We start from the raw sequence: 25,049 nt of genomic DNA on the forward strand, positions 1-25,049 counted from the left end.
TTCAAATATCCAGTCTAACACTTACTACTTGTCTAACCTTGATCAATAATAAAAACAGCTAATATTAATTAAGAGCCTACTATTTGCTGACATTGTAATCACTTTATTAAGTGTAATAAATGGTAATCCTAAGTAGTAACTTTCCCAGTGGTAGATTACATTATTAAACACTTTACCTGATTATAAAACTAAGACAGGGCTTCCCTGGTGGCTCAGTGGTTGAGAGTCTGCCTGCCGAAGCAGGAGACACGGGTTCGTGTCCCGGTCCAGGAAGAGCCCACATGCCGCGGAGCGGCTAGGCCCACGAGCTATGGCCGTTGAGCCTGTGCGTCTGGAGGCTGTGCTCCGCAACGGGAGAGGCCACAACAGTGAGAGGCCCACATACCGCAAAAAAACCCCTAAAAAACCCCCCAAAAAAACTAAGACATAAGTAATTTGTCCCAAATCACATAATTGGTTGAACTACATCTGAACTCTGACATTTTTTTCTCCAGACCATTATGCTCTTCTACCATTTCTAAACTTCAATATTTCACCAGAAAATAATATTTCACATTTTCTCCACTGAAATGCCTATTTCCTCTTAAAATATTTTTCCATCTGATGACTTTTCAAATTATAACAGTAATATTTGCGTCTTATAACAAGTAAAATAGTATCATAAAGACATGTACAAAGAGAATCATCCCTTCCTTGAGCTCCCTCTCCTAACAGTGAAAACATGGTCTCCATTATCATTAATATATTTATTTGATCAATCCCCCTGTATGTAACCAATCTCCCATCTCCACTACTACCCCGTCCTCCAACAAGGATGCTGCTTACCAGGCTTAGGCTTTGATTTCTGCTTCTCTCAGCACCCTGATCAGCTGAGCTTGCCTGTCTCCACCTTTGGACTACCTCCTCAACCTGCTCAGCCAGTGAAATCTCACTTTTGGCCAACCTAATCCCTGCCTTATAGGTAGCCTACCTCTACCCAACCTAAATACTTTAGGTCTGAATTGTTTGGGAACCAGAAGGAGGGGTTAAGATGAAGGGAATGGGGGAGGGTACTACAATAGGGAAACAGGGGTGGGGTTTGTGTGGAAGGAGGCAAGGTGTGCAAAAAATAGTTAAAATGGCAGGTCTGACACTGCTATCTTTAGAAAGGGCTGCTTGCAAGACTGGCCCTTACCTGCCTTCTGGGATTTCAGGAGGGTTCCCAACATTTCTGGATAAGAATGGCTCACTGGACCCAAACTAATATTTGGAGCAAACAATGGACTTTATGAATACCTACATTCCTTCTGGGAGTCTGGAATTTTGGTACATGCTAAGCAGAAAGTGCTTATGTGGCCAGTTCTCAATTAAAAACTCTAGGCACTGAGTCTCTAATGAGCTTCCCTGATAGCTTCACCTAAGCTGTCACAATTCATTGCTAAAGAAATGAAGCTTATCTGTGTGACTCCACTGAGAGCTTGTGCCTGGTTTCCTTCACAAGTCACCCATGTGCCTTTCCCTCCACTGATTTTACCTTGTATACTTTTGCTGTAATAAATCATAGCCATGAGTAATTTGGTACAACCGTATGCTGCATACTGAGTCCTTCCAGAGAATCCTCAAACCTGGGGGTGGTCTTGGGGACACCCTCCACACAAAAGAATAGAAGTAGAAGGAAGAGGGGTAGGGAGAATATGGGAGAAAAGAGGGAGGGGAGAAAGTGAAGGAGAGAGGGTGAAGGGGAAAGGAGTGAAAGAGAAGAGATATGGGAGAAGGCAGAGGAAACTGGGGTAAGCAGGGTAAGGAAAAGAGCGAGTACTTTTAACTTTTTGTTTTAACGTCTTAAGATGGCTTAAAAAATTTATTATATCCTTTCATCTTCTTCAATGATGAAATACTTTCATTTTTATTTTTTTAGGCTATGACATTTTTTAAAAAATACATTTATTTATTTATCTTCTTTATTTTATCTTTGGCTGTGTTGGGTCTTCGTTGCTGTGCGCGGGCTTTCTCTAGTTGTGGCAAGCGGGGGCTACTCTTCGTTGCGGTGTGCGGGCTTCTCATTGCGGTGGCTTCTCCTGTTATGGAGCACAGGCTCTAGGCATGTGGGCTTCAGTAGTTGTGGCATGCAGGCTCAGGACTTGTGGCTTGCGGGCTCTAGAGCGCAGGCTCAGTTGTGACACACGGGCTTGGTTGCTTCGTGGCATGTGGGATCTTCCCGGACCAGGGCTCGAACCCGTGTCCCCTGCCTTGGTAGGCAGATTCTTAACCACTGTGCCACCAGGGAAGCCCCTATGACATTTTTTGAATACAAGTTTCCCTGTTTCCCCTAAGTTGTAGAAATAGTTTTCCTTTCTCTCCAGATAATTTATAACTTCAATTTTCATTCCATCTTGGACTCAAGAGTTATCTAGAATGTAATTCCTAATTTTTTTTTTTTTTTGCGGTATGTGGGCCTCTCACTGTTGTGGCCTCTCCCGTTGCGGAGCACAGGCTCCGGATGCGCAGGCTCAGCGGCCATGGCTCACGGGCCCAGCCGCTCCGCGGCACGTGGGATCTTCCCAGACTGGGGTACGAACCCGTGTCCCCTGCATCGGCAGGCAGACTCAACCACTGCGCCACCAGGGAAGTCCTGTAATTGCTAATTCTTTAAACATTGAATTAGAGGTGATGGTGATGTTCTCATTAATTAATTTACTTCCAATTTCTTTAGCTTATGATCAAAGAATATGACCTGTAAAGATGGCTACCTTTTTGAATTTGTTAAAGTTTTCTTGGTAGCCAAGTACATAAAAATTTTGGTAAATGTACCACTGACATATAAAAAACATGCACATTCTCTAAGAGATGTAAAGTTATATATGTCTATTAAATTTGGTGTGTTGTTTATCCATTTCCCCCATATGTATGTATTCTCTCTCTACTATATCAGGACCATTCTGGAAAAGAAACTAGTGTCAAATTTTCTTTACATTTTGCTTTATATATTTAACTGTTTGAATACATGTTTTATTACACCAATTCATCAATTGTGCTTCAAATAATATCATCTATTACAATGTTTGGTGCTTTTAACCAAAAATCTCACCTTAACTAATATTAACAGTGACTTCTGCATTTTGTTGACAATTGTCTAATATCTTTTTATCCTCTACTTTAACTTTTAATATTTAAGAATTTTGTAAACTAGTTAAAAATATTTTAAATTGAGGTATTTCTGAGCAACAGCTTTTAGCTATATTTTATTTAAAAATTAATCTGATAATCTGTGCTTCTTAATGGGAGGAATCAGCCTGTTCACCTTTGGTATGACATCTGATATACTTGATATTATTTATTGTTTACTTAATGTCATAGTTCCATCTTTAACTTTTCATTTTGCTAGTTCAATGAAGTTGCTGTTCATTCCCCTTTGCTAATTTTGAAGTGTGTCTAAAAAGATCTTCATCAGCCATGTTATATATTTCCAGCTTGTTTATTATTATATATTTAGATTTAACCATACACATACTACAAGGTTCACTGCTCTTCTCTGTTTCCTCTCCTCTTCATCATTTACATACCCTGGGGGCTTGTTCAAATACATTTATTCATCAATTAATGTTGTTCCTTGGGTATTTTTTCTTGAAGGGGAAAGGGGTGAAATATTTCTAGGAATTTTAGCATATGCACAATATTGGACAGATTGGCTAAATTTGGATTCCTGACTTGCAGTCCTTTTTTCTTGTTAGTAGATATCATTCCAGTCTCTAGAACTGCTAAGATGTCTAATGTCAACCTGTTTTTCTTTTATGAATAAATTGTTTACCATTGGAAGCTTTTAATAATTTTTTTCTCCATTCCTAGATATATTTACTAGGATATTTTTAATTTTATGTCTTTTTCATCAATCCTATTGCACTTCAGTGAACCTTTTTAGTCTGTCAATCTAGTCTCTGCTTGTTTGTTTTGTTCTCCCTCTGGAATTATTATTGCCTCTGGGGTCTTCTGGGTCTACTCTCCAAATCTCTTATCGTTTCTCTCATACTTTTTATACTTGCTTTGTGATTTGACATATTTCTTTCGTTTGATCATCCACTTCATTAGTCAATACTTAAAAGTAGCCACTCCAGTTTGAGGTAAGATAACTAGCACACTTTACCCATCTCCCTAGAAATACAACTATAAAATGTGAACAAAATGCATGGAATACCTATTTGAGGACTCCAAAAAGTAAATAGCAGCAACTGGACTGGGGGAAACACCAAATCCAACATACCACCAAAACAATGGCCAGTTTATTATTTTTTTCTCCTCTGCTACTTCCTGGCTGGAAACCTGGAAGTGAGCACTGTGGCACAGACAGAGAAAGTTCCAGGAGTAAAAAAGGGAACTCCAATACTCAAGGACATGCAGAAATCACCTATCTATATTTTTTCTCTCTTTTCTCCATTCTCTTGTGGCCCAGCCCCTAGACAATCTGATAGCAGCACTGGCAATGGCTGGAAATAGTGACCTGAGGGAGTCAAAACTCTTGGGGAAGGAATCTGTTTTCTCTGTTCATCAGAGCTCTGATCCCAAGAGAGTGGGTCCAATCACCATTGCTTTCTTCCTCTGTCTTCTCACTTACAGGACCAGAACTGGGCCCAAACACATTAGTGTATGGTAAACAGGGTAACTGAGCCCAATGTTTCCAGCAGGAGTACCAAAAGGGAGAGTCCCAGTGATGAGAGGTACCAGAAAGATCACTGAGAGAAAGAAGCTCAGGAAGGCAACCTCATAAAGTTATTTATGAACTCCAGGACTCATCACTGAGCAGAGCATGCATGGAGCTAACCTTAAGTAGCATAAAAAAGATTCTGAAAACTAAGCTAACAGAGTACCACTCAGGTAACAGACTACTGAGTGGCACACATTGGGGGCAGATTTGAAATGGCTTTGAAAACTGAATTGACATTAGAACCATGGCAAACATAAGGAGGTAAGAACTTTCAGCCTGAACCTAACTTCGCCAATTGCTTCTTAAAACAAAAATATCAACATTCTTCATAGGACTGAAAAAAGACCCAGAGTTTCATGACATTACAAAATGTCCAGGATACAATGCAAAATTACTCTGCATATGAAAAACCATGGACATTTCAACTTGTATGGGAAAAGACAATCAGACAGACACCAAAGCTGAGGTGACACAGATGTTGGAATTATCTGACAAAGACTTCAAGGTAGCCATTAAAATATGCTTGAGCAAGCAAATGTGAACATAATTGAAACAAATGTTAAAAAAGGAAAGTCTCAGCAAAGAAACAGAAGACATAATTAAGAACCAAATGGAAATTTTAGAACTGAAAAATGTTAAATTATTTTTCATCAAAAATCTAATTTTCATTAAAAACTATTTTTCTGATAGACTAAATTGCAGATTAGAGATGACAGAGGAAAAAGTCAGTGAAACTAAACACAGATCAATTGAAATTACACAGTTTAACAACGTAGGGTAAAAAGACTAAAAAAAAAAAGAAGAAAGAAAAGAACAGAACACAGCCTCAGGGACCTAAGTAACAATTATAAAAGGCCAAATGTCATCAGAGTCCCAGAAAGAAAGAAGAAAGTGGTATGTAAAAAATATTGGACAGAAATAATGGCTGAAAACATCCTAAGTTTGTGGAAAGATATAAATCTGCAAGTTCAAGAAGCAGAATAGACTCTATGATAAACCCAAAGAAGTCCATGCTCAGACACATTATAATCAAACTGCTGAAAACTAAAAACAAAGAAAATTTCAAAGCAACCAGAGAGAATGACAAATTACCTATAGAGAAACAAATGATTGAACTAACTGCAGATTCCTTTTCCAAAACCATAGAGCCATCCAGCCTTGTTCTAAAAGAATTTCTAAACAAAGTTCTTCAGACAGAAGTGAAGTGATATAGGAAGGAAACTTGGGATATCAGAAATGAAAAGAGAACACCAGAAATGATACATATCTAGGTAAATAGGCTATTCTTCCCTTTAAAATATGTTTGATGGTTGAAAACAAAAATTGTGACACTGTCCAATGGAGTTTACAATGTATGTAAATCTAATATATAAGACAACACCACATATGGTGGAAGGTAAAGGGTGATAAAGTTTCAATATACCAAATGAAGGAGTAAAATATTGATTCTAAGTAGAAAATGAAGTTAAGTAGGTGTTTTACAATTCCTAGAGCAATAACTAAAAAATACTATACAAAGAGATATAGTCAAAATCACAATAGATAAATTAAAACAGAATATTAAATAATGTTCAAATAACCCAAAAGAAAGCAGGAACAGGTAAATAAAAATGTGAAGCAATCAGTACTTCCATTCACTGCTGATAGGAATGTAAGCTTTTAGAGAACTGTCAGTTTCTTAAAAAGTGAAACATATACCTAGTCATTCCACTGCCAGGTATTCACCCAAGAGAAATAAAAGCATATGCCTATACAAAGACTTGTGCATGAATCTTTAGAGCAACTTTATATGTACTAGTCCCAAAACAACTCAAATGCCCATCAACAAATGAATGGATAACGAGTCATGGTATATCCACAAAATGGAAAACTCCTCAGCAATAAAAGAATGGATACATGCAACAGGATGGAGAAATTTCAAAATAATTATTCTGAGTGAAAGAACGCTAAGAAAAAATAATTTCATTTATAAAAAATTCTGAAATATACAAACTAATCAATAGTGACAGAAAGCAGATCGGTAGTTTCCTGGAGTAGAAAGAATGTGAAACAGGGAAAGAAGGGAGAAAGGGATTTCAGTCTTGATGAAATTTTGGGGCTTATGGATGATTGTTATCTTGATTATGGTGATGGTATCAAAAGTGTATATATATGTCAAAACTCATCAAATTGTATACTCTAATGTGCAGTTTAGTGTATATCATTGTACCTCAGTAGAGTTATAAAATAAAAAAGGAGGGTATGAATTATAAACATTGCATTTTAGTGTTCATGTCTTTGCCTGTAGTCAACGACAAGGAATAAACTAGGGCAAATGACAGTAGACATCTTCTTTGAATAAAATAGGACTGTATTTGTTTAGTTAAGCTAAAATATCATTAAAGAGGGGAATCTTAAAAAAAAACTACCTTAAACAGTTTAACTTAAATATACAAGTAGTTCTTATTTTGCATTGTCTGATACACACGAATTTCAGTTACCATGATTTAGTTAATACCAGACCACGACAACATGGTTCAAATCTCAGTTACCATGGTATATTAACTGTGAGTAAAAAGTGCAGTGTTCAATACTTGCTTTTCAGTCCACAAGCTACTATGAAAATAACATGTACATTAAAATTAGTGAGCACTTTGCATGACTTCTTTCAAAGTCTGCAGATGATCACTGTGCATTTGTTATTCAGTTCACACACAGCATTTAGTTTTGTTACCTCTGTGCCCCTGAGATAAACCCACAAGGAATTCCACAAAAATGGATAACTGAATGGGGGAATTAGCAAACATAATTAAAGTGCACAAAAGCAACACAAAGTGATGATACTGGAAGTGAAACTCAAATTGAATGTAAATGGAATTACAAAAGAAATAGCTCACTGCGGAATGTTGACATTGCTGCCATTTTAGAAACTCTAGATATGCAGACTGAAGAGATCAATGAAGGTGAACTTATCGACATAAATGAGGTAAAGTGTTTGCGATGAAAAGGCTGAATATGTCCCAGAAGAAGTGATGCTGGCAGAAATCTTCACATTAAAAGAACTCTCAAGGACTTCCCTGGTGGTCCAGTGGTCAAGACTCTGCACTCCCAATGCAGGGGGCACAGGTTCGATCCCTGGTCGGGGAACTAAGATCCTGCATGCCGCACCACATGGCAATAAATAAATACATAAATAAATAAAGAGAACTCTCAGAGATATTTCAAGCCATTGAGAATGTAAAGGATAAAATGTTGGAATCTGACACAAATTTAGAAAGGCGTGTGATAATTAGCCAAGGTAAAGAAAAGATGCTCAACTTGTAAGTTGTTCAATGAGAAGACAAGCACTGCTCAAACTACTCTTGACAAGTTTTTTTTTTTAAACAAAGAAATATACTTTGGTTCTCATCATTTCTAATATTTTACGTTACACAGATAACTGATAGTGACTTCTAGCGCTTCAAAAAAATTTTTTAAAGGTCACAGAACAATTTGAATTTTCCGCACTAATTATTAAGATAACTTTGCATAGGTTTTAGCTTACACAATCAGTTTTATGGATGTGCACTACTATGCAAAGCAAAGACTGTCTGAATATTAGCTAATTTTTTGAAGAAGAATGAAATGTGCTGAACAGAGGGCCATAACATCTTTCTTCCATAAACCATACACATATTATATATAGTCTATGATTTTCAAGGATTGTTAAAATTTGTTTTTTATTTATTAATTTATATATTTTAGTTGGGTGAAAATTTAAGACATATACAAAGCAACTGAATATGGAATCTAAGACATATGCAAAGCAATTGAATGTGGAGTCTTTCTTAAGCAATGATTCTCATTTCTAGCTATACATTACAATCAGCTAGGGCGCTTTAAAAAATTCCAGTGTCCTAGACCAATTAGACTAGAATACATGGGGTTGGAACGATAGCATGAGGATTTTTTCCAAATACCCTATGTTATTTTAAATATTCTGGCAAAGTTGAAAACGACTGTTTCATCTTTTTACACTTTCCCCAAATCTTTTATAATAACTGTCTCAATCATATCTCATTTTGTTTTAAGCCATTTGTTTGCACTATTTCAAAAGTGGTCCATTTAGTTTTATAAGAATAGCAACTTTTGTATTCATACTTCATCAGCTCCCACTAAAATGACATCATCAGAATAATAAATAAAACTAGCATTAATAGGGTTAGGGAGAAATAATGACTTTTGATAAGCACACAAAGCAATTGGTGGGAGAGATGTGCATGAGATTACTAGAGTAAAGGTTTGTAACCAGAAAGGTTAAGTATGCTTGGGGAATCAATGTTTTACAGAGGAAATGAAATCTATTTAAAGATGGATTAATCTGGCAATTTGGTTAGGAAACCTTCACTGTTTTGAATTTTTATTTCTTCTAATGAAGTAAGAGGTTTAGGTCACAGAATTTTGACTGTGCTAAAGAGCTATACTTAGTTGCTTCCTCAGACCAAGGACTTTTTGGAATTAAAAGACAACAAGAAACCAAATTTTTCAGACACTCAGTGGTGCACACGATTTACATTACTACTGATATGATAAGACCTCTGGTCATATGAGGGAAAAAAGAATAATGCTGCTTCTTTTCAAAAAAGTACCGCTACTGTCACTGAAATTAAAGATAATGGACAATGTCACTCATTTTCCAAACTTTACTTCGCTGATCATTAGGGAAGAATTGCAGAACTACTTGATGGAAACAAGCCACATAGTCAAAGCAGACTGACAAATTTAAGCAGACTGACAAATTTTGATACATACAAATTTTGCTTGATTTCTTGCAGTTACTGGAATAAAAAACTCTGGATATGCCTGTATGCTTTTGTTAAAGTGGATGACCTAGCTGAAAAGGAATTACTGTCAACTGTGCACTAACGGGGGTTGGAGGACAGTAGGAGATGCAACCCCAATCATGCTTAAAACTAACCAAAACATGGTAAAAAAATTAATACTCTCTTATTTAGTTAAAACTGTATGTACTATCTAGAAACATATTTACCCATTCTAAAAGCATAATACTAAAATGTAAGGATAATACATCTTAGAACACAAAACATCATACAAATTGTGCCAAACCCTCTTCTAGGCAATGGGAATACAGGGTTTTAGAAGACCATATACCAGTAAAAAAAATAAGTATATAATACAATTTCAGTGGCAATAAATTGAATGAAGAAAACAGAGCAGAATAATGGGATGGAGAACCATTGAGAGCAAAGAAGGGATTCGGGGGCAGCAACTGACACATTTGATGTCTCCCTCTTCAAACAGTCTTCCCTCAGCATCCATGATACCTCACCACCCTAGTTTGCCTTCAATCGCTCTGGTTACTCCTTTTCAGTTCTTCTGCAGTCTCATCTTCTGCCTAACTTTAAGTGTTGGTATTTTTCAGGTTTGTAATCACTGAAGTGCTTCTCTCTTCTTACTCCACAAATAGTGCCTGGGTGATCTTATGTCCTCCTCACTTCACGTATCATCTTGCATTAAACAATCTAAATTTCTCCTGAGCATCAAACATATACTATATGCAACTGTGTCCTGCACTCTCCAAGTGAAATCTCCACAAGTTCCTTGAAAGCAATATGGGAAAAGTCAATATGAACAAAATTAAAGTAAAACTTGCTCCCTCTTTGGGGAGAGATGTTACCATCATTCACCCTGACATACAAGGCACATAGCTGGGAATCATTGCAGACTTTTCCTTTTTCATCATTCATTATATTCAGTTAATCTCCATGGCTGGTTGATACTATTTCTTAGATGTTTTTCAAATATCTTCACCCTCTTGGCCCCAACTGCCACGTCCCTGGCTTGGGCTTCCATCAACTCTCTCCTTGCAACAGTTACCTAACTTGGCTCCCAATCCTGCTCTCAACTTCAATCCATTCTCTAAGCAGATGACAAAATGCAACAGTTGTCACCTTATTCTCATCTTCTTACCACTTAACCAAGCATACAAGACTCTTCCCCATCTAGCCTCCCCTACTTGTCCAGCTTCATCTCTTGTCAATGGCCCTCTCTCCACAATTCTCTGCTCTAGTCATGCTAAACTTTGTTCAATTCCTGGCCTATGCTCCGCCTTTAACATATTGCTTGTCACATAGTAACAGCTCACTAAATACGTTGACTAAATGAAAGAACGAATTCTTGGAAGATAGTTATTCCTTGGGAATCGGGGCGAAGGAATAAAGTAAAATGAAAATATCCTCATTTAGATTTATAGCGCCCTCACTCGAGCCCGCGTGCGCACCCACCTGCCTACAGGTATATAAAACCTATCCTATTTTCTCGAGCCACAGAACAGAAGAGAGAGTAAAGCCCAGTTGTGGTAGAGAAAAGTGGTAATGAGGCGGCCAAGTGTGAGGCAAAGCTAACACAGCCATTGGCCCAAATTTTTTTTTTTTTTTTTTTGGTGGTACGCGGGCCTCTCACTGTTGTGGCCTCTCCCGTTGCGGAGCACAGGCTCCGGATGTGCAGGCTCAGCGGCCATGGCTCACGAGCCTAGCCGCTCCGCGGCATGTGGGATCTTCCCGAACCGAGGCACGAACCCGTGCCCCCTGCATCGGCAAGCGGACTCTCAACCACTGCGCCACCAGGGAAGCCCCATTGGCCCAGAATTTAACCTGAATATTAGATAAAAGAATAAGGTTTTCTTTACCTCCGTGTGGACTCCGCTCTCCGAAGGCGAACAGGGTCGTCCAAACCCGCTTGTCGTGCCAACAAAAACCCTAGCATCCCGCCCCTTCACACCGGCTTGCGAACTGGACGGCGCCATGACAGAACACTGAGGCTGGGGTGTAGAGCGGAGTCTCCCATTGGTCAAGCATGATGCCATCCGGCCAATGGAGAGCGTCGTTACTTGAGGGTGTACGGAAGGAGGTGGGTGGGACTCCTCTGAGCAGGTGGGCTGGGTCGGCTGCCTGGGCTTTCTCGCTTTAGTCTCAGGGAACCTCGGCAGGTCACGGCACGACCCGCGCTGGAGCCGGTGGGAAGGCATGGGTTGGTCTCAGAATTTGTTCCATGTCTTGTGGAGAGCGCTGTCAAAGGAAGTGAAGGAACAAGTGGGCACAGACCTGTTCGGGAACAAATACTACTATATCCCAGAGTACAAGAACTGGAGAGGTGAGATGAGAGCTAGGGCAGCGGTTGGGGTGTCGAAAAACGATGTGCGGCACTTGTAATCACCAGAGTAGACAACCCGAGTTCGTTCTCCCCACAACCCTCTCTACTCTGGCCGCTGGCTTTCAGACGGGCTGTCGGTGAACGGATACAACGCTAGCGTTGTATCTCCCATCGCCGAGAGCCCCGCCAGCGGAGGACCGCCCCCTCTGCCCCCCTCAGTGTGGGTCCTTGAGGTCGGGCGACGTAGACGGGGACAAGTCCACGGACGTCTTTTACCAAAGGTTCCCGGGAGGGGTAGAGAAGTGCCTTTCCTCCTCCCGTGACCCTCTTGCGACCAGGCTGGCGCGGGGTAATTGAAGAGGTGTATTTTGAGCGCCTCCGCTCTCCTCTTTCGTGGTGTTGACCTTTTTCAGTGGCTCCGGCGTTGGCCCCAGGCGTCACCTTCCTCAAGGCCAAAACTGTCAGAAGTAGGGCCATGCACGCTGACTGTATGGAAAAGAGATCCCCGCAAGGCTCCACGTTACCTTTCCCATGAGTTTACACTCCCAAGACCCTGTTGCGCTGACTTGAAAATACAGGGCGCTAACCGTGTTTCTGTGCAGGAATCTTGCGAAGTCTTGATGTTTGGGGAGGTAGGGGCCGTTGCTGGTCTTTGAGATCACACCACGTGGCAGTCGTGGTAAACTCTTCTGTGTTGTTCCAGCGCCGCGATGCAAAAGATCTCAGGCTTTGGGGTCAGAAAGGCATGGGTTAGAATCTAAACTTTGAGATCTAATAACTGAGGGATCACAGACAAAGTATTTGTCCTCCGCAGGTCTCAGTATCCTCACTTGAAAGTTAGAGATAATAATAATAGCAATAATATTGAGAAACACTAAGACCTTTAAAAGTTGTGTTCCATTCATTTCCCGTAACTCTTGACAGAGGGCATTTCTTCTTCGTAGAGCATATGTAAAGGGTATTCCTTGATTTATTACTCAAAATTGTTTTGCCTAGCCCTTTTCTGTAACTTATTTTAATATCTTAGACTTGTTTCCCTAATGAGCATTTAAACTCTATCAGGGCAGGAAATAAGTCTTAAAAGTCCACAAAGAACCTAGAATGGTGGTGAAGTGTTTCTTGACAGAGGAAGCAGAGAGAAAAATGTTTCTTTTCCATAAGTTGTCAGGTAACGTTAAAAAAATACGAAAAACATCAGATTGACCTTTTTAAATTGAAGTATAATTTACATACAGTAACGTTCATCCTTTTTGGTGTATGGTTTTATGATTTTTGAAAAATGCATACTCTCATGTATCACCACAGTCAAGATATAGAACAGTTCCATCACCCCCAAAAGTCCCTCCTACCCCTTAATATTTCATTCCCTCACCCTGCCCTTGACACCCACTGATCTGTTTTACGTTCCTACAGTTTTGCCTTTTCCAGAACATCATGTATAATAAATGGAGCTATATTGAATACAAGATGCAGTCTTTTGAGTCTAGTTTATTTCACATGGCATAATGCAGTTGAGATTTATCCATGTATCAGTAGTTCCTTTTTGTTACTAAGTAGTATTCCCTTCCATTATATGGGTTTACCACAGTTTATCTGTTCAGCAGCTGAAGGACATTTAGGTTGTTTCTACTGTTTTTGGTGATTGTGCAAAAAGCCTCTGTAAACGTTCACATATAGGATTTTAGAAATTATGTGAACATAATTTCTCTAGGGTGAACAGCTCGGAGTGGAATTGCTGAGTTGTGGGTAAATGTATATATAACTAACTTTGTAAGAAACTACCAAACTGTTTTCCAAACTGGTTGTACCATTTTTCATTCCTGCCAGCAACACATGAAAGTTTTAGTTTCACATTCTCACCAGCACTTGGTTTTGTCAGTTTTTTTGTTTTTATTTTTATTTTAGACATTCTAATAGGTAGATAGTCTTATCTCATGGTTTTAATTTTCATTTTCCTAATGACTGAGGATGTTGAGAATCTTTTCATGTGTTTATTTGCCATCCATGGATCTTTGGTGAAGTATCTGTTCAAATCTTTTGACCATTAAAAAAAAATTTGTATTAATTTCATTTCATTGAAAATACAGTATCATTAAAGAAAGACTTAAATTAACAAAATCATGTGTATTCTAAAATGGTATAATTTGTGAGTCACAGGTAATGTTTATCTTATAATTTTATTATTATAATACCAAGTTGTTTTCCAAAGTGCTTATGCCAAGTTATGCTTCAATTAGCTTGATATTTTGAATCCATGTACTCTTGATTGTGAGAAAATCAGGCTTTTACCAATGATGTAGTAGAATCAATGCATGCTGCTGTCTAATGTCTCTGTGTGTCTCAGTTCTTAGATAATTGAGGGCTGTGGTACAGATGTGTTATACAGTCTATAAGTACCATTACACATTTCCTAAGCCTTCTACTATAAAGCAAGGGAAAATATTTTTAGTTTGTTTTCAAGCAAGTTTTCAAAAAATAAGTCATCTAACTTTTCTATTTCCTTGATATGAAAGGTGGTTCTTTAGAGGTCTCCTTGAGTTTTCTTTGAGTTGCATAATTGAACACCATCAATGAAGAGTGTTTAAGAACCCTTTAGAGGAAATTAATTTTTCTTTTAATTCAGTTAATTACTGTGGTGCCAGTCATCAAAGAACTACTATATTTTCCACGTAGGGTTTTATTTAGTAAGAGAAAATCTGTTGTTATGTAATTCAAAATAAGTCTTGAGTATTGTCTAGTCAGCAGAATTTAAGTTTAGAACTGTGGAAATTTTAACTTTTTTTAAAAAAGCATATTGGCATATCAGGATAAAAAGATTATGAGTATAGCATGTACTCGGCATTTTTAATAGCAAAGTGTTGATTGACATCTTTTTATTGAAAGTTTGCTTGCTCTATAGTAGATTATTTAGTAGAAGATTCCTCAAACTTGATCTAGAAAATTCCTTAGTTATTGCACCCTTCTTATTTGTAATTTCCCTGAGTTTTTATCCATACGATTCCATTGATCTCATGTTTCAAAAGGTAATTCTCTTCCTTTCTAAGATAAATTCTTGTATTTGTATACTTGATTCTGACTGGAACCTCTTTGAACCTTGTTTCATTATTTTCACCTCCTTTTGCACATTTATTAAACATCTACACCCCTAAAACTAACAAATTTGTTAACTGAAGAACTATTTTGAGTTGTTATTTGCTAATTGACATTGTGAATGTCCGGATTTTGGGGGTGGGGTGAATATTATGCATAATATGCAAAAACACCTGTTTGGAGTATTGTGTTTGGTTCTGGACACCACAGTTTAGGAGAGATGCTTGAAAATCTAGTGTCCAGACAGGGATAGTTATGATGATAAAATTTTCTGGAAATTATATACGTGAGTATTATTAGCTGTGAGTCTTGAGGAGGTTTACCCTTTGAAGAGAAGATTTACGAGGAACTTCAAGTATATGAAAAATCGTGGTATAGAAAAGGATTAGGCTTGGGACTTACCTGGTGGCCCAGAGGTTAAGAATCTGCTTTCCAATTCAGGGGATGCAGGTTCAATCCCTGGTTGGCAAACTAAGATCCCACATGCCGCAGGACAACTAAGCCCATGCACTGCAACTACTGAGCCCCTGTGCCACAACTAGAGAGCCCAAGTGCCGCAACTACAGAGCCCACACACCACAACTAGAGAGAAGCCTGCACACCACGATGAAAGATTCAGCATGCCGCAACTAAGACCCGACACAGCCAAATTTTAAAAAAGATAAAAGGAAAGGATTAGGCTCATCTGTATAGCCTTTTAACTCAGAACTTAGATCAGAGGGTAAATGTTTACCTTTTTATAAGAAGCAACTTTCAGACTGTTAGGGCTGTGCTAGAAAAAGAAGAGAGTGCCTTATGTTTGATTGTAGCTGGGAGAATTTAGGGAGATAAGTAGCTGGAAACATTTGATCAGCACCTTGAAGGATAAATACGATTTCACAAAGAGTGGTAGAAAAGTATTTCTGGTTGGCACCTGGAAGGAATAGGAAATACCACAGAGATTAGAAGGTTGTCCCATGTGGGTAGACTTCAGAGTGGAAGAACAATAGAAGCTGTTCTAGTGAGGGGATAGACAAGGTCAGATTATAAAAGGCCTTGCATAGGTTTGAAATTTATGCTTCATTCTGTAGGTGGTAGGTAGCCATTGAAAGCTTTTCAACAGAGAAAAGTTTGTGTCATAATTAGAGCTATTAGAGAAATGACTCTGGAAGCCCTGGGAAAGATGAGCTAGAGGGGAAAGGGAGGGAACTAAAATTCTGTTAGGTGGGAGCATCGCTAGGTTTACTGTGATCCTGGATAGAGATCTATTTGGACTGAAGTGATGGAAAGAAAAGTTTGATTTGACAAAACTTTTGGACTTGGTAATGAATTGGACTGTTAGAAGGGGAAAGAAAAGAGGAGAGGCCAAAGTTGATTTTATTGTTTTAATTCTGGAGAACTGGTGGATGGTAGTGTACCGATTCATGCAAATAGAGGCTATAAGGGACTAATGCAAATGGAGAAGCAGGGCTTAGGCTTGGCTTGGTGGAAGAGTAAATAGAATTTGTTGCTTATAACAGGGCACCTGTATAATCAGGCAATTGTATACTCAGATCTGCAGTTCCAAAGATGTCAGTGATTAAAATACAAATTTGGAAGCCATCTTAATAGAGGTGATCACTAAAACTGTAGGGATAGTTGGATTCAAGCAGGGAAAGAATAATAATAACATGATATTAAGAGACAGGTATTTGGGGGCTTCCCTGATGGCGCAGTGGTTGAGAGTCCACCTGCCGATGCAGGGGACGCGGGTTCGTACCCCGGTCTGGGAAGATCCCACATGCTGCACAGTGGCTGGGCCCGTGAGCCATGGCTGTTGAGCCTGCGCGTCCAGAGCCTGTGCTTCGCAACGGGAGAGGCCACAACAGTGAGAGGCCCGCGTACCGCAAAAAAAAAAAAAAAAGAGACAAGTATTTGGGAACCCTGGCATTTCAGTGGCTTCCTGTTACCTGAGAATAAATCCAAACTACCTGGCTGGCATTCATGACCTTTGAGTCCATCTTGAAAGTGATACTTGTTTTTAGTCTAATCTTTAGATCAATGGTTTTATAACAAGCCTAGATATTTATGCTATTAGGAGAGCTCAAACCTGAAAGCTTACATGATTTCCTATCAGGGAGTTGAATCAGATAGTATTTAATTTTCAGCATTCAAAAAATAGCATTAAAATTAATTGAATGTAGTTATTTAAGAGTTGCATCTAGTCTGTAACGTTGATGTTCCAAAAATGGAATCGGTTGGGGGCAAGGCAGGGATATCAGTGGACCGTAGGTAACAGCGATGCTTTCTTTTAGAATTCAGGACAAATATTTCATCAAACATGGTAGATTTATTTTTGGAACACATTTTAAAAAATTGTATAACCTTCATTAAGGCTTTTTGTATTGAATTGTTTACACTAGGCTACTGCCAGTGATTTTCAAACTGTTCACAGTTTAATAATTATAAAATAAACCTATTCAAGTTCCAGCATTTTATTAGAAAATCTTACATGCTAAAAGATTTTTTTCATTTTATGCTCAGTTTTTAAATGAGGCATTATTTGTACATTTATAGAAATTGTGAGCAAAGAAAAATCTGTGCTAAGATTTTAGTGAAAGCATTATTGCCAAATTATATTTTCTGTACTTTCTATATTTATATGAGTGTGTTTAGATTCACATATATCTAGATTATCAGTGTGTCAGACACGTTGTTTATAATAATATTTCCTGAATTTTACATTTCATGCTTTTTGATTAAAAGAAAAAAAAAAGATGGCCTTTGAACATGGCGTTTCCAAACACTCTTGGGAAGCCAAATCAGAAAAGGTATAAACCGCACTTTAAAGGTGATCATTTAATATTGAGGTCTGTCAATCTAAGATTGAATTTTGTTTAAAATTGAAGGTTATTTTATATCATTTCTATGTGCTTCCTTTTTTAAAAAATTAGTTGGATTTTACCTTTTTTCTAACCTGACAATCATTTATTTTATTTATTTTTCCATTTATCTTTAACTATTGAATTATGAAATATTTCAAACATAAAAAATAGAATGATAAAACAAACCACCACGTACCCATCACTCACTTTAAACAGTTATCAACTCATGGTTAAACTTTATTTTCTCCATACCCTGCCACCCAACTCTCCTCTTATTTTGAAGCAAATACCAAACATCATGTTTATTTATATTTTCAGTATATATCCCTTGAACACAGACTCCTTTTTTTAAATATAACAATAACACCATCATCACATATAGAAATCAAAAATTCCTTAATATCATCAAATATTCTGTCCATATTCCCTTGATTGTCCTATAAAATGCTCTTATTTATTGGTTGATTTGTTTACTTAGTTTTGCAGTCGGTATAAATTGACCTCCAAACAAAATCTTTACATCATGATCACTAATATGGTTTTTTTTTGTTTTTAATTTATTTAGTTATTTTTGGCTGCATTGGGACTTTGTTGCTGGGCGCCAGCGTTCTCTAGTTGCGGTGAGTGGGGGCTACTCTTCATTGCAGCGCGCGGGCTTCTCATTGCAGTGGCTTTTCTTGTTGCGGAGCATGGGCTCTAGGCGTGTCGGCCTCAGTAGTTGTGGCGCGTGGGCTTCAGTAGTTGTGACTCGCAGGCTCTAGAACACAGGCTCAGTAGTTGTGGCACATGGGCTCAGTAGTTGTGGCTTGTGGGCTGTAGAGCGCAGGCTTGGTAGTTGTGGCGCACAGGCTTAGTTGCTCTGCGGCATGTGGAATCTTCCCGGACCAGGGCTCAAACCCATGTCCCCTGCATTGGCAGGTGGATTCTTAACCACTGCGCCACCAGGGAAGTCCACTAATACGTTTTTTAAGTCTCTTGTAGTTTATAGGTTTCCTCTTTATGTTGTTTTTGCTCTATCTCTCTCACACACACACCCCTGCTTTTTTGGGAGTGGGTGTTAACAAAAAGTTACTTTTTTTTTTTTTAATGGCATTAATCCATTCATGTTTGTTGTAAGAAGTGGTATATTTCATCTTTGGTCATCTTATTTTTTATGCTTTGTTATTTATGTCTTCTTATCCCTACCTTTTTAGATGTCTTTTGTAGTATAGCCCTCATTTTACTTGAACTTGGCTGTACTAAGTGAGACCTGAGTGAATGCTACAGGCCTGTGGCTTCCTATAGGGTTCTGGTAGAATTTCTCTGGGAGAACTGTACTCAGTACTCAGGATGTCTTCACTTTCATCCCCTGCAAGTGGGAATCTTAAGAATGTCAGTATCAGGTCAGAGTTGTAGTTGCCTATGAGAAATAGGGAAGGGGCTCATTGGGATACTTAGCACATACTATTGTTTGGAGCCTTTTAAAAAAGATCTTATTTTGTGACGTCTTACAAGCTCTTCACGTCAGTGATAACTAGGCCTTCCTGTTAGGAGCACTGATGGCATTCCCAAATTCCTTTGACTTGACCCTTACCATTTATTTGCCCCTTGCTCTCATACTTGCTGCTCTAAGATTGGGGTTTTCTCAGTACTTCTTTTTGGAAAAACCCATAGAAATTCTTTCCAGTGTGTCCTGTTATGTCTGTGCTGATTTACAGACCAGTCAGCATTGTTGGTTTTGCCTTCCATTCATCTTGTACCATTCACTAGTTTTCTCATGTGACAAATATTTATTCAGCACTGCTTTATGCAGAACATATCTGCTTTATGTATTTCAGGTCTATTGGCTTCAGTTTCTCACCTTTTGATGTTTAACTGTATCACTTGTCCAGTTTAGCTGCATCCTATATTCTTTAATAAAGTCAATAGGATTTGGGAAGATAAATGAGGTAAACATAAATCAATGGCAATTTTAAACTGAAGTTTACATATTTAATTTGTAACACAAATTAGCAACACATTTTTTCCTCCATTTTGTTCTCAATTCACGATAGCCTCCAGTCTTTTTAGCAGTAGTTCCATTAATGATAGCTGTCATTCATCGAGTGTTAACTGATTAGTTCATGTCTTTACAGCAGCCATATAACTAAGGATTATTATCCTTATCTTAAACATGAGGTGTTTGTTTCATTTTGAATACATAAATGAACTTTATGTGTATGTGCCTGGGTACAGAGTAGGTACTCAAAAAATAGCTGTTCAATGAACTGAGATATTTATGGACCCAGAATTATAAAAGCAAAAACAAAGCAAGATTTTTTTAAAATGTAGGAAATGATTTAGTTTTACAAAATCTTAAAACAGTGATTAAGGTATATTTTTCTTTTTATTTATTATAAATGGGCCAAATTATTCTTCAGGGATTAAAATATTCTCATTAGAAATAAGACTGTCTTTTCCATAACTTTTCTAGTGTGGTTCCAGTTTGAACTTAGCTTAGTTGTGGGCATCAAACTTCTGTTAAAATACCGAGTCATGGGCTTCCCTGGTGGCACAGTGGTTAAGAATCTGCCTGCCAATGCAGGGGACACGGGTTCAAGCCCTGGTCCTGGAAGATCCCACATGCTGCGGAGCAACTAAGCCCGTGCGCCACAACTACTGAGCCTGCGCTCTAGAGCCTGCATGCCTAGAGTCTGTACTCCGCAACAAGAGAAGCCACTGCAATGAGAAGCCTGTGCACTGCAACAAAGAGTAGCCCCCACTTGCTGCAACTAGAGAAAGCCCCCACACAGCAACGAAGACCCAACACAGCCAAAAATATAAGTAAAATAAATAAGTTTATTAAAAAAAATACTCCAAAAGATACCCAGTCATATTTTTTTCCTTTCAGGATGAATGAATCATCATCTGATAATTCAAAACCTGTATCATCCAACTGTTAACGTGTGATTATAGAGCTGCATTGTTTTATGTTTTTTTTAACATCTTTATTGGAGTATAATTGCTTTACAGTGGTGTGTTAGTTTCTGCCTTATAACAAAGTGAATCAGCTATACATATACATATATCCCCATATCTTCTCCCTCTTGCATCTCCCTCCCACCCTCCCTAACCCACCCCTCCAGATGGTCACAACGGACCGAGCTGATCTCACTGTGCTATGCTACTGCTTCCCACTAGCTATCTATTTTACATTTAGTAGTATATATAAGTCCATGTCACTCTCTCACATCATCCCAGCTTACCCTTCTGCCTCCCCATGTCCTCAAGTCCATTCTCTACGTCTTTATCTTTATTCCTGTCCTGCCCCTAGGTTCATCAGAACCATCCCTCCCTTTAGATGCCATATATATGTGTTAGCATATGGTATTTGTTTTTCTCTTTCTGACTTACTTCACTCTGTATGACAGACTCTAGGTCCATCCACCTCACTACAAATAATTCAGTTTCGGTTCTTTTTATGGCTGAATAATATTCCATTGTATATATGTGCCACATCTTTATCCATTCATCTGTCGATGGACATTTAGGTTGCTTCGTGTTCCATCTATTGTAAGTAGAGCTGCAGTGAACATTGTGGTACATGACTCTTTTTGAATTATGGTTTTCTCAGGGTATATGCCCAGTAGTGGGATTGCTGGGTCATATGGTAGTTCTATTTTTAGTTTTTTAAGGAACCTCCATACTGTTTTCCATAGTGGCTGTATCAATTTACATTCCCAACAATAGTGCAAGAGGGTTCCCTTTTCTCCACACCCTCTCCAGTATTTATTGTTTGTAGATTTTTTGATGATGGCCATTTTCACCAGTGTGAGGTGATACCTCATTGTAGTTTTGATTTGCATTTCTCTAGTGATTAGTGATGTTGAGCATCGTACCATGTGTTTGTTGGCAATATGTATATCTTCTTTGGAGAAGTGTCTATTTAGGTCTTCTGCCCAGTTTTGGATTGGGTTGTTTTTTTTTTTTGATATTGAGCTGCATGAGCTGCTTGTAAATTTTGGAGATTAATCCTTTGTCAGTTGCTTCATTTGCAAATATTTTCTCCCATTCTGAGGGTTGTCTTTTTTTTTTTTTTTTTTGCGGTACGTGGGCCTCTCACTGTTGTGGCCTCTCCCGTTGCAGAGCACAGGCTCTGGACAGGCAGGCTCAGCGGCCATGGCTCACGGGCCCAGCCGATCCACGGCATGTGGGATCTTCCCGGACCGGGGCATGAACCCGTGTCCCCTGCATCGGCAGGCGGACTCTCAACCACTGCGCCACCAGGGAAGCCCTGAGGATTGTCTTTTTGTCTTGTTTATGGTTTCCTTTGCTGTGCAAAAGCTTTTAAGTTTCATTAGGTCCCATTTATTTATTTTTGTTTTTATTTCCATTTCTCTAGGAGGGGGGTCAAAAAGGATCTTGCTGTGATTTATGTCATAGAGTGTTCTGCCTATGTTTTCCTCTAAGTGTGTCTGGTCTTACATTTAGGTCTTTAATCCATTTTGAGCTTGTTTTTGTGTATGGTGTTAGGGAGTGTTCTAATTTCATTCTTTTACATGTAGCTGTCCAGTTTTCCCGGCACCACTTATTGAAGAGACTGTCTTTTCTCCATTGTATATTCTTGTCTCCTTTATCAAAGATAATGTGACCATATGTGTGTGGGTTTATCTCTGGGCTTTCTATCCTGGTCCATTGATGTATATTTCCATTCTTGTGCCAGTACCATACTGTCTTGATTACTGTAGCTTTAGAGTATAGTCTGAAGTCTGGGAGCCTGATTCCTCCAGCTCCATTTTTCTTTCTCAAGATTGCTTTGGCTATTTGGGGTCTTTTGTGTATCCATACAAATTGTGAAATTTTTTGTTCTAGTTCTGTGAAGAATGCCATTGGTAGTTTGAAAGGGATTGCATTGAATCTATAGATTGCTTTGGGTATTATAGTCATTTTCATAATGTTGATTCTTCCAATCCGAGAACATGGTATATCTCTCCATCTGTTTGTATCATCTTTAATTTCTTTCATCAGTGTCTTATAGTTTTCTGCATACAGGTCCTTTGTCTCCTTAGGTAGGTTTATTCCTAGGTATTTTATTCTTTTTTTCATAATGGTAAATGGGAGTGTTTCCTTAATTTCTCTTTCAGATTTTTCATCATTAGTGTATAGGAATGCAAGAGATATCTGTGCATTAATTTTTTATCCTGCTACTTTACCAAATTCATTGATTAGCTCTAGTAGTTTTTTGTTAGCATCTTTAGGATTCTCTATGTATAGTATCACATCATCTGCAAAGAGTGACAGCTTTATTTCTTCTTTTCCGATTTGGATTCCTTTTATTTCTTTTTCTTCTCTGATTGCTGTGGCTAAACCTTTCAAAGCTATGCTGAATAATAGTGGTAAGAGTGGACATCCTTGTCTTGTTCCTGATCTTAGAGGAAATGGTTTCAGTTGGCTGTGGGTTTGTCATATATGGTCTTTATTATGTTGAGGTAGGTTCCCTCTATGCCTACTTTCTGGAGGGTTTTTATCGTAAATGGATGTTGAGTTTTGTTGAAAGCTTTTTCTGCATCTATTGAGACGATCATATGTTTTTTTCCCTTCAGTTTGTTAATATGGTGTATCACATTGATTGATTTGTGTATATTGAAGAATTCTTGCATTCCTGGGATAAACCCCACTTGATCATGGTTAATGATCATTTTAATGTTCTGTTGTATTCTGTTTGCTAGTATTTTGTTGAGGATTTTTGCATCTATGTTCATCAGTGATATTGGCCTGTAGTTTTCTTTCTTTGTGACATCTTTGTCTGGTTTTGGTATCAGGGTGATGGTGGCCTCGTAGAATGAATTTGGGAGTGTTCCTCCCTCTGCTATATTTTGGAAGAGTTTGAGAAGGATAGGTGTTAGCTCTTTAGAGCTGCATTGTTTTTGATGATGTCACTTCAACTTATTTGTATTTAGTGTTTAAATACACTGAAAACCATAGTTAATTGGTATTCAATTAAGACATAGTTATTAAAAGTCAGAAAAATAAAATGGTCAGAATTATTAAGTAAGGTGTGTCTTTTTTCAGTGAGTAATTGGAAGATTATGATATATAGTTCTTTAGAATGTGATTTTACTCTAACATTTGGGAAATATTTTTCCAGCAGGTGGCAGCATTGTCTTGAAAAATGTAGCTTGCCAGTTTATTAAATATTTTTCTTTGAGCCAGTTTGAGGAAGGAATCTTTTCTTTAAAATAATTGAATTTATATTTTTTCTTCCAAATAAACCCAGCACTACTGCTTTATAAAATGCTAGTCATAAGACAAGGATTTCAAAATGACGCTATGGGTTACTCCTAGTCAGTAATGCAGTGATAAAAGTGACAGTTATGTTTTGAAGAATTGACCAAAATTTTAAAAGATCATACATATAATTTTTCTAACAGTAAGTAATATTCTGTCTTGAGTTATTGGAGATAACATAATATAATCATAACCATGGACATCATCAAATTCATAGAATATCCTAAAATGTTTTATGATTTTACTTAAACCATGCCTTCTGTTTAGGAATACCTGAAAAAAGTTGAACTTCTTTTAAAATCCTTTGTTGAATATAAAATAATAAAAATGGTTAATTTTTTACATAGGTTATCTTAGTGTTCTCTGAATGTTGGAATTTCCATTTTCTTATCTTCATTTTAAAATTTCATTTCTTAATTGTGTTTTCCTCTGAGATTATTTCAATTGCTTATTGAACTTCCTTAGTTTGTGTGTGTATGCATGCATGTACTTAAACACTTAATTGTATTTTGGTGAGGGGAAAATATCAACATTTTCCCTGTAGTCCTTGATTGCATTCCTGTCTCATACCAGTGGAATCACATCAGAGTCATACTTTCGTCCAAGAGAGAAACAGGAGCATGAAATTATTCACAGTCATACAGGCAATCCTTTATACTGTCTTTAAGAATTTAAGGAACCATAATCTTCAATTCTGCCTTTCCCTGCCAGGGAAATATGGGACCTTTTGATCAGAAATGGAAACTAATAATGAATGAGTGACTAAGCTAGTTATATCTATTTCTGAGTGAGGCTGAATATGTTTCATGTAAGAGAAAAAGAGTTATTGTCCTTTTTTGCTTTGAGTATCTCATAATTGCTTTATATTAAGAGTAGTAATGTCAGGCTTCCCTGGTGGCGCAGTGGTTGAGAGTCTGCCTGCCGATGCTGGCGACAGGGGTTCCCATAGTGCCCCGGTCTGGGAAGATCCCACATGCCGTGGAATGGCTGGGCCCGTGAGCCAGGGCCGCTGAGCCTGCGCGTCCGGAGCCTGTGCCCCGCAACGGGAGAGGCCACAACAG

General features: G+C 38.2%; 2 protein-coding genes across 2 annotated transcripts in view; one reads left to right on the forward strand and one right to left on the reverse strand.

Annotated features, from left to right (window-relative positions):
* ERCC8 (ERCC excision repair 8, CSA ubiquitin ligase complex subunit) overlaps positions 1 to 11,476 on the reverse strand; it is a 60,778-nt gene extending 49,302 nt beyond the window's left edge. Inside the window, exon 1 of the mRNA XM_030843867.3 lies at positions 11,346 to 11,476. Within this exon, the coding sequence (XP_030699727.1) occupies positions 11,346 to 11,422 (77 nt within the window). The 5' untranslated portion in view covers positions 11,423 to 11,476. The remainder of the gene's footprint in view (positions 1 to 11,345) is intronic.
* Positions 11,477 to 11,597: 121 nt separating this feature from the next.
* Positions 11,598 to 25,049, forward strand: part of NDUFAF2 (NADH:ubiquinone oxidoreductase complex assembly factor 2) — a 187,633-nt gene continuing 174,181 nt past the window's right edge. Inside the window, exon 1 of the mRNA XM_030843888.2 lies at positions 11,598 to 11,809. Within this exon, the coding sequence (XP_030699748.1) occupies positions 11,683 to 11,809 (127 nt within the window). The 5' untranslated portion in view covers positions 11,598 to 11,682. The remainder of the gene's footprint in view (positions 11,810 to 25,049) is intronic.

Source organism: Globicephala melas, chromosome 3 (genome assembly GCF_963455315.2).
Source record: "Globicephala melas chromosome 3, mGloMel1.2, whole genome shotgun sequence".
Taxonomy (NCBI): domain Eukaryota; kingdom Metazoa; phylum Chordata; class Mammalia; order Artiodactyla; family Delphinidae; genus Globicephala; species Globicephala melas.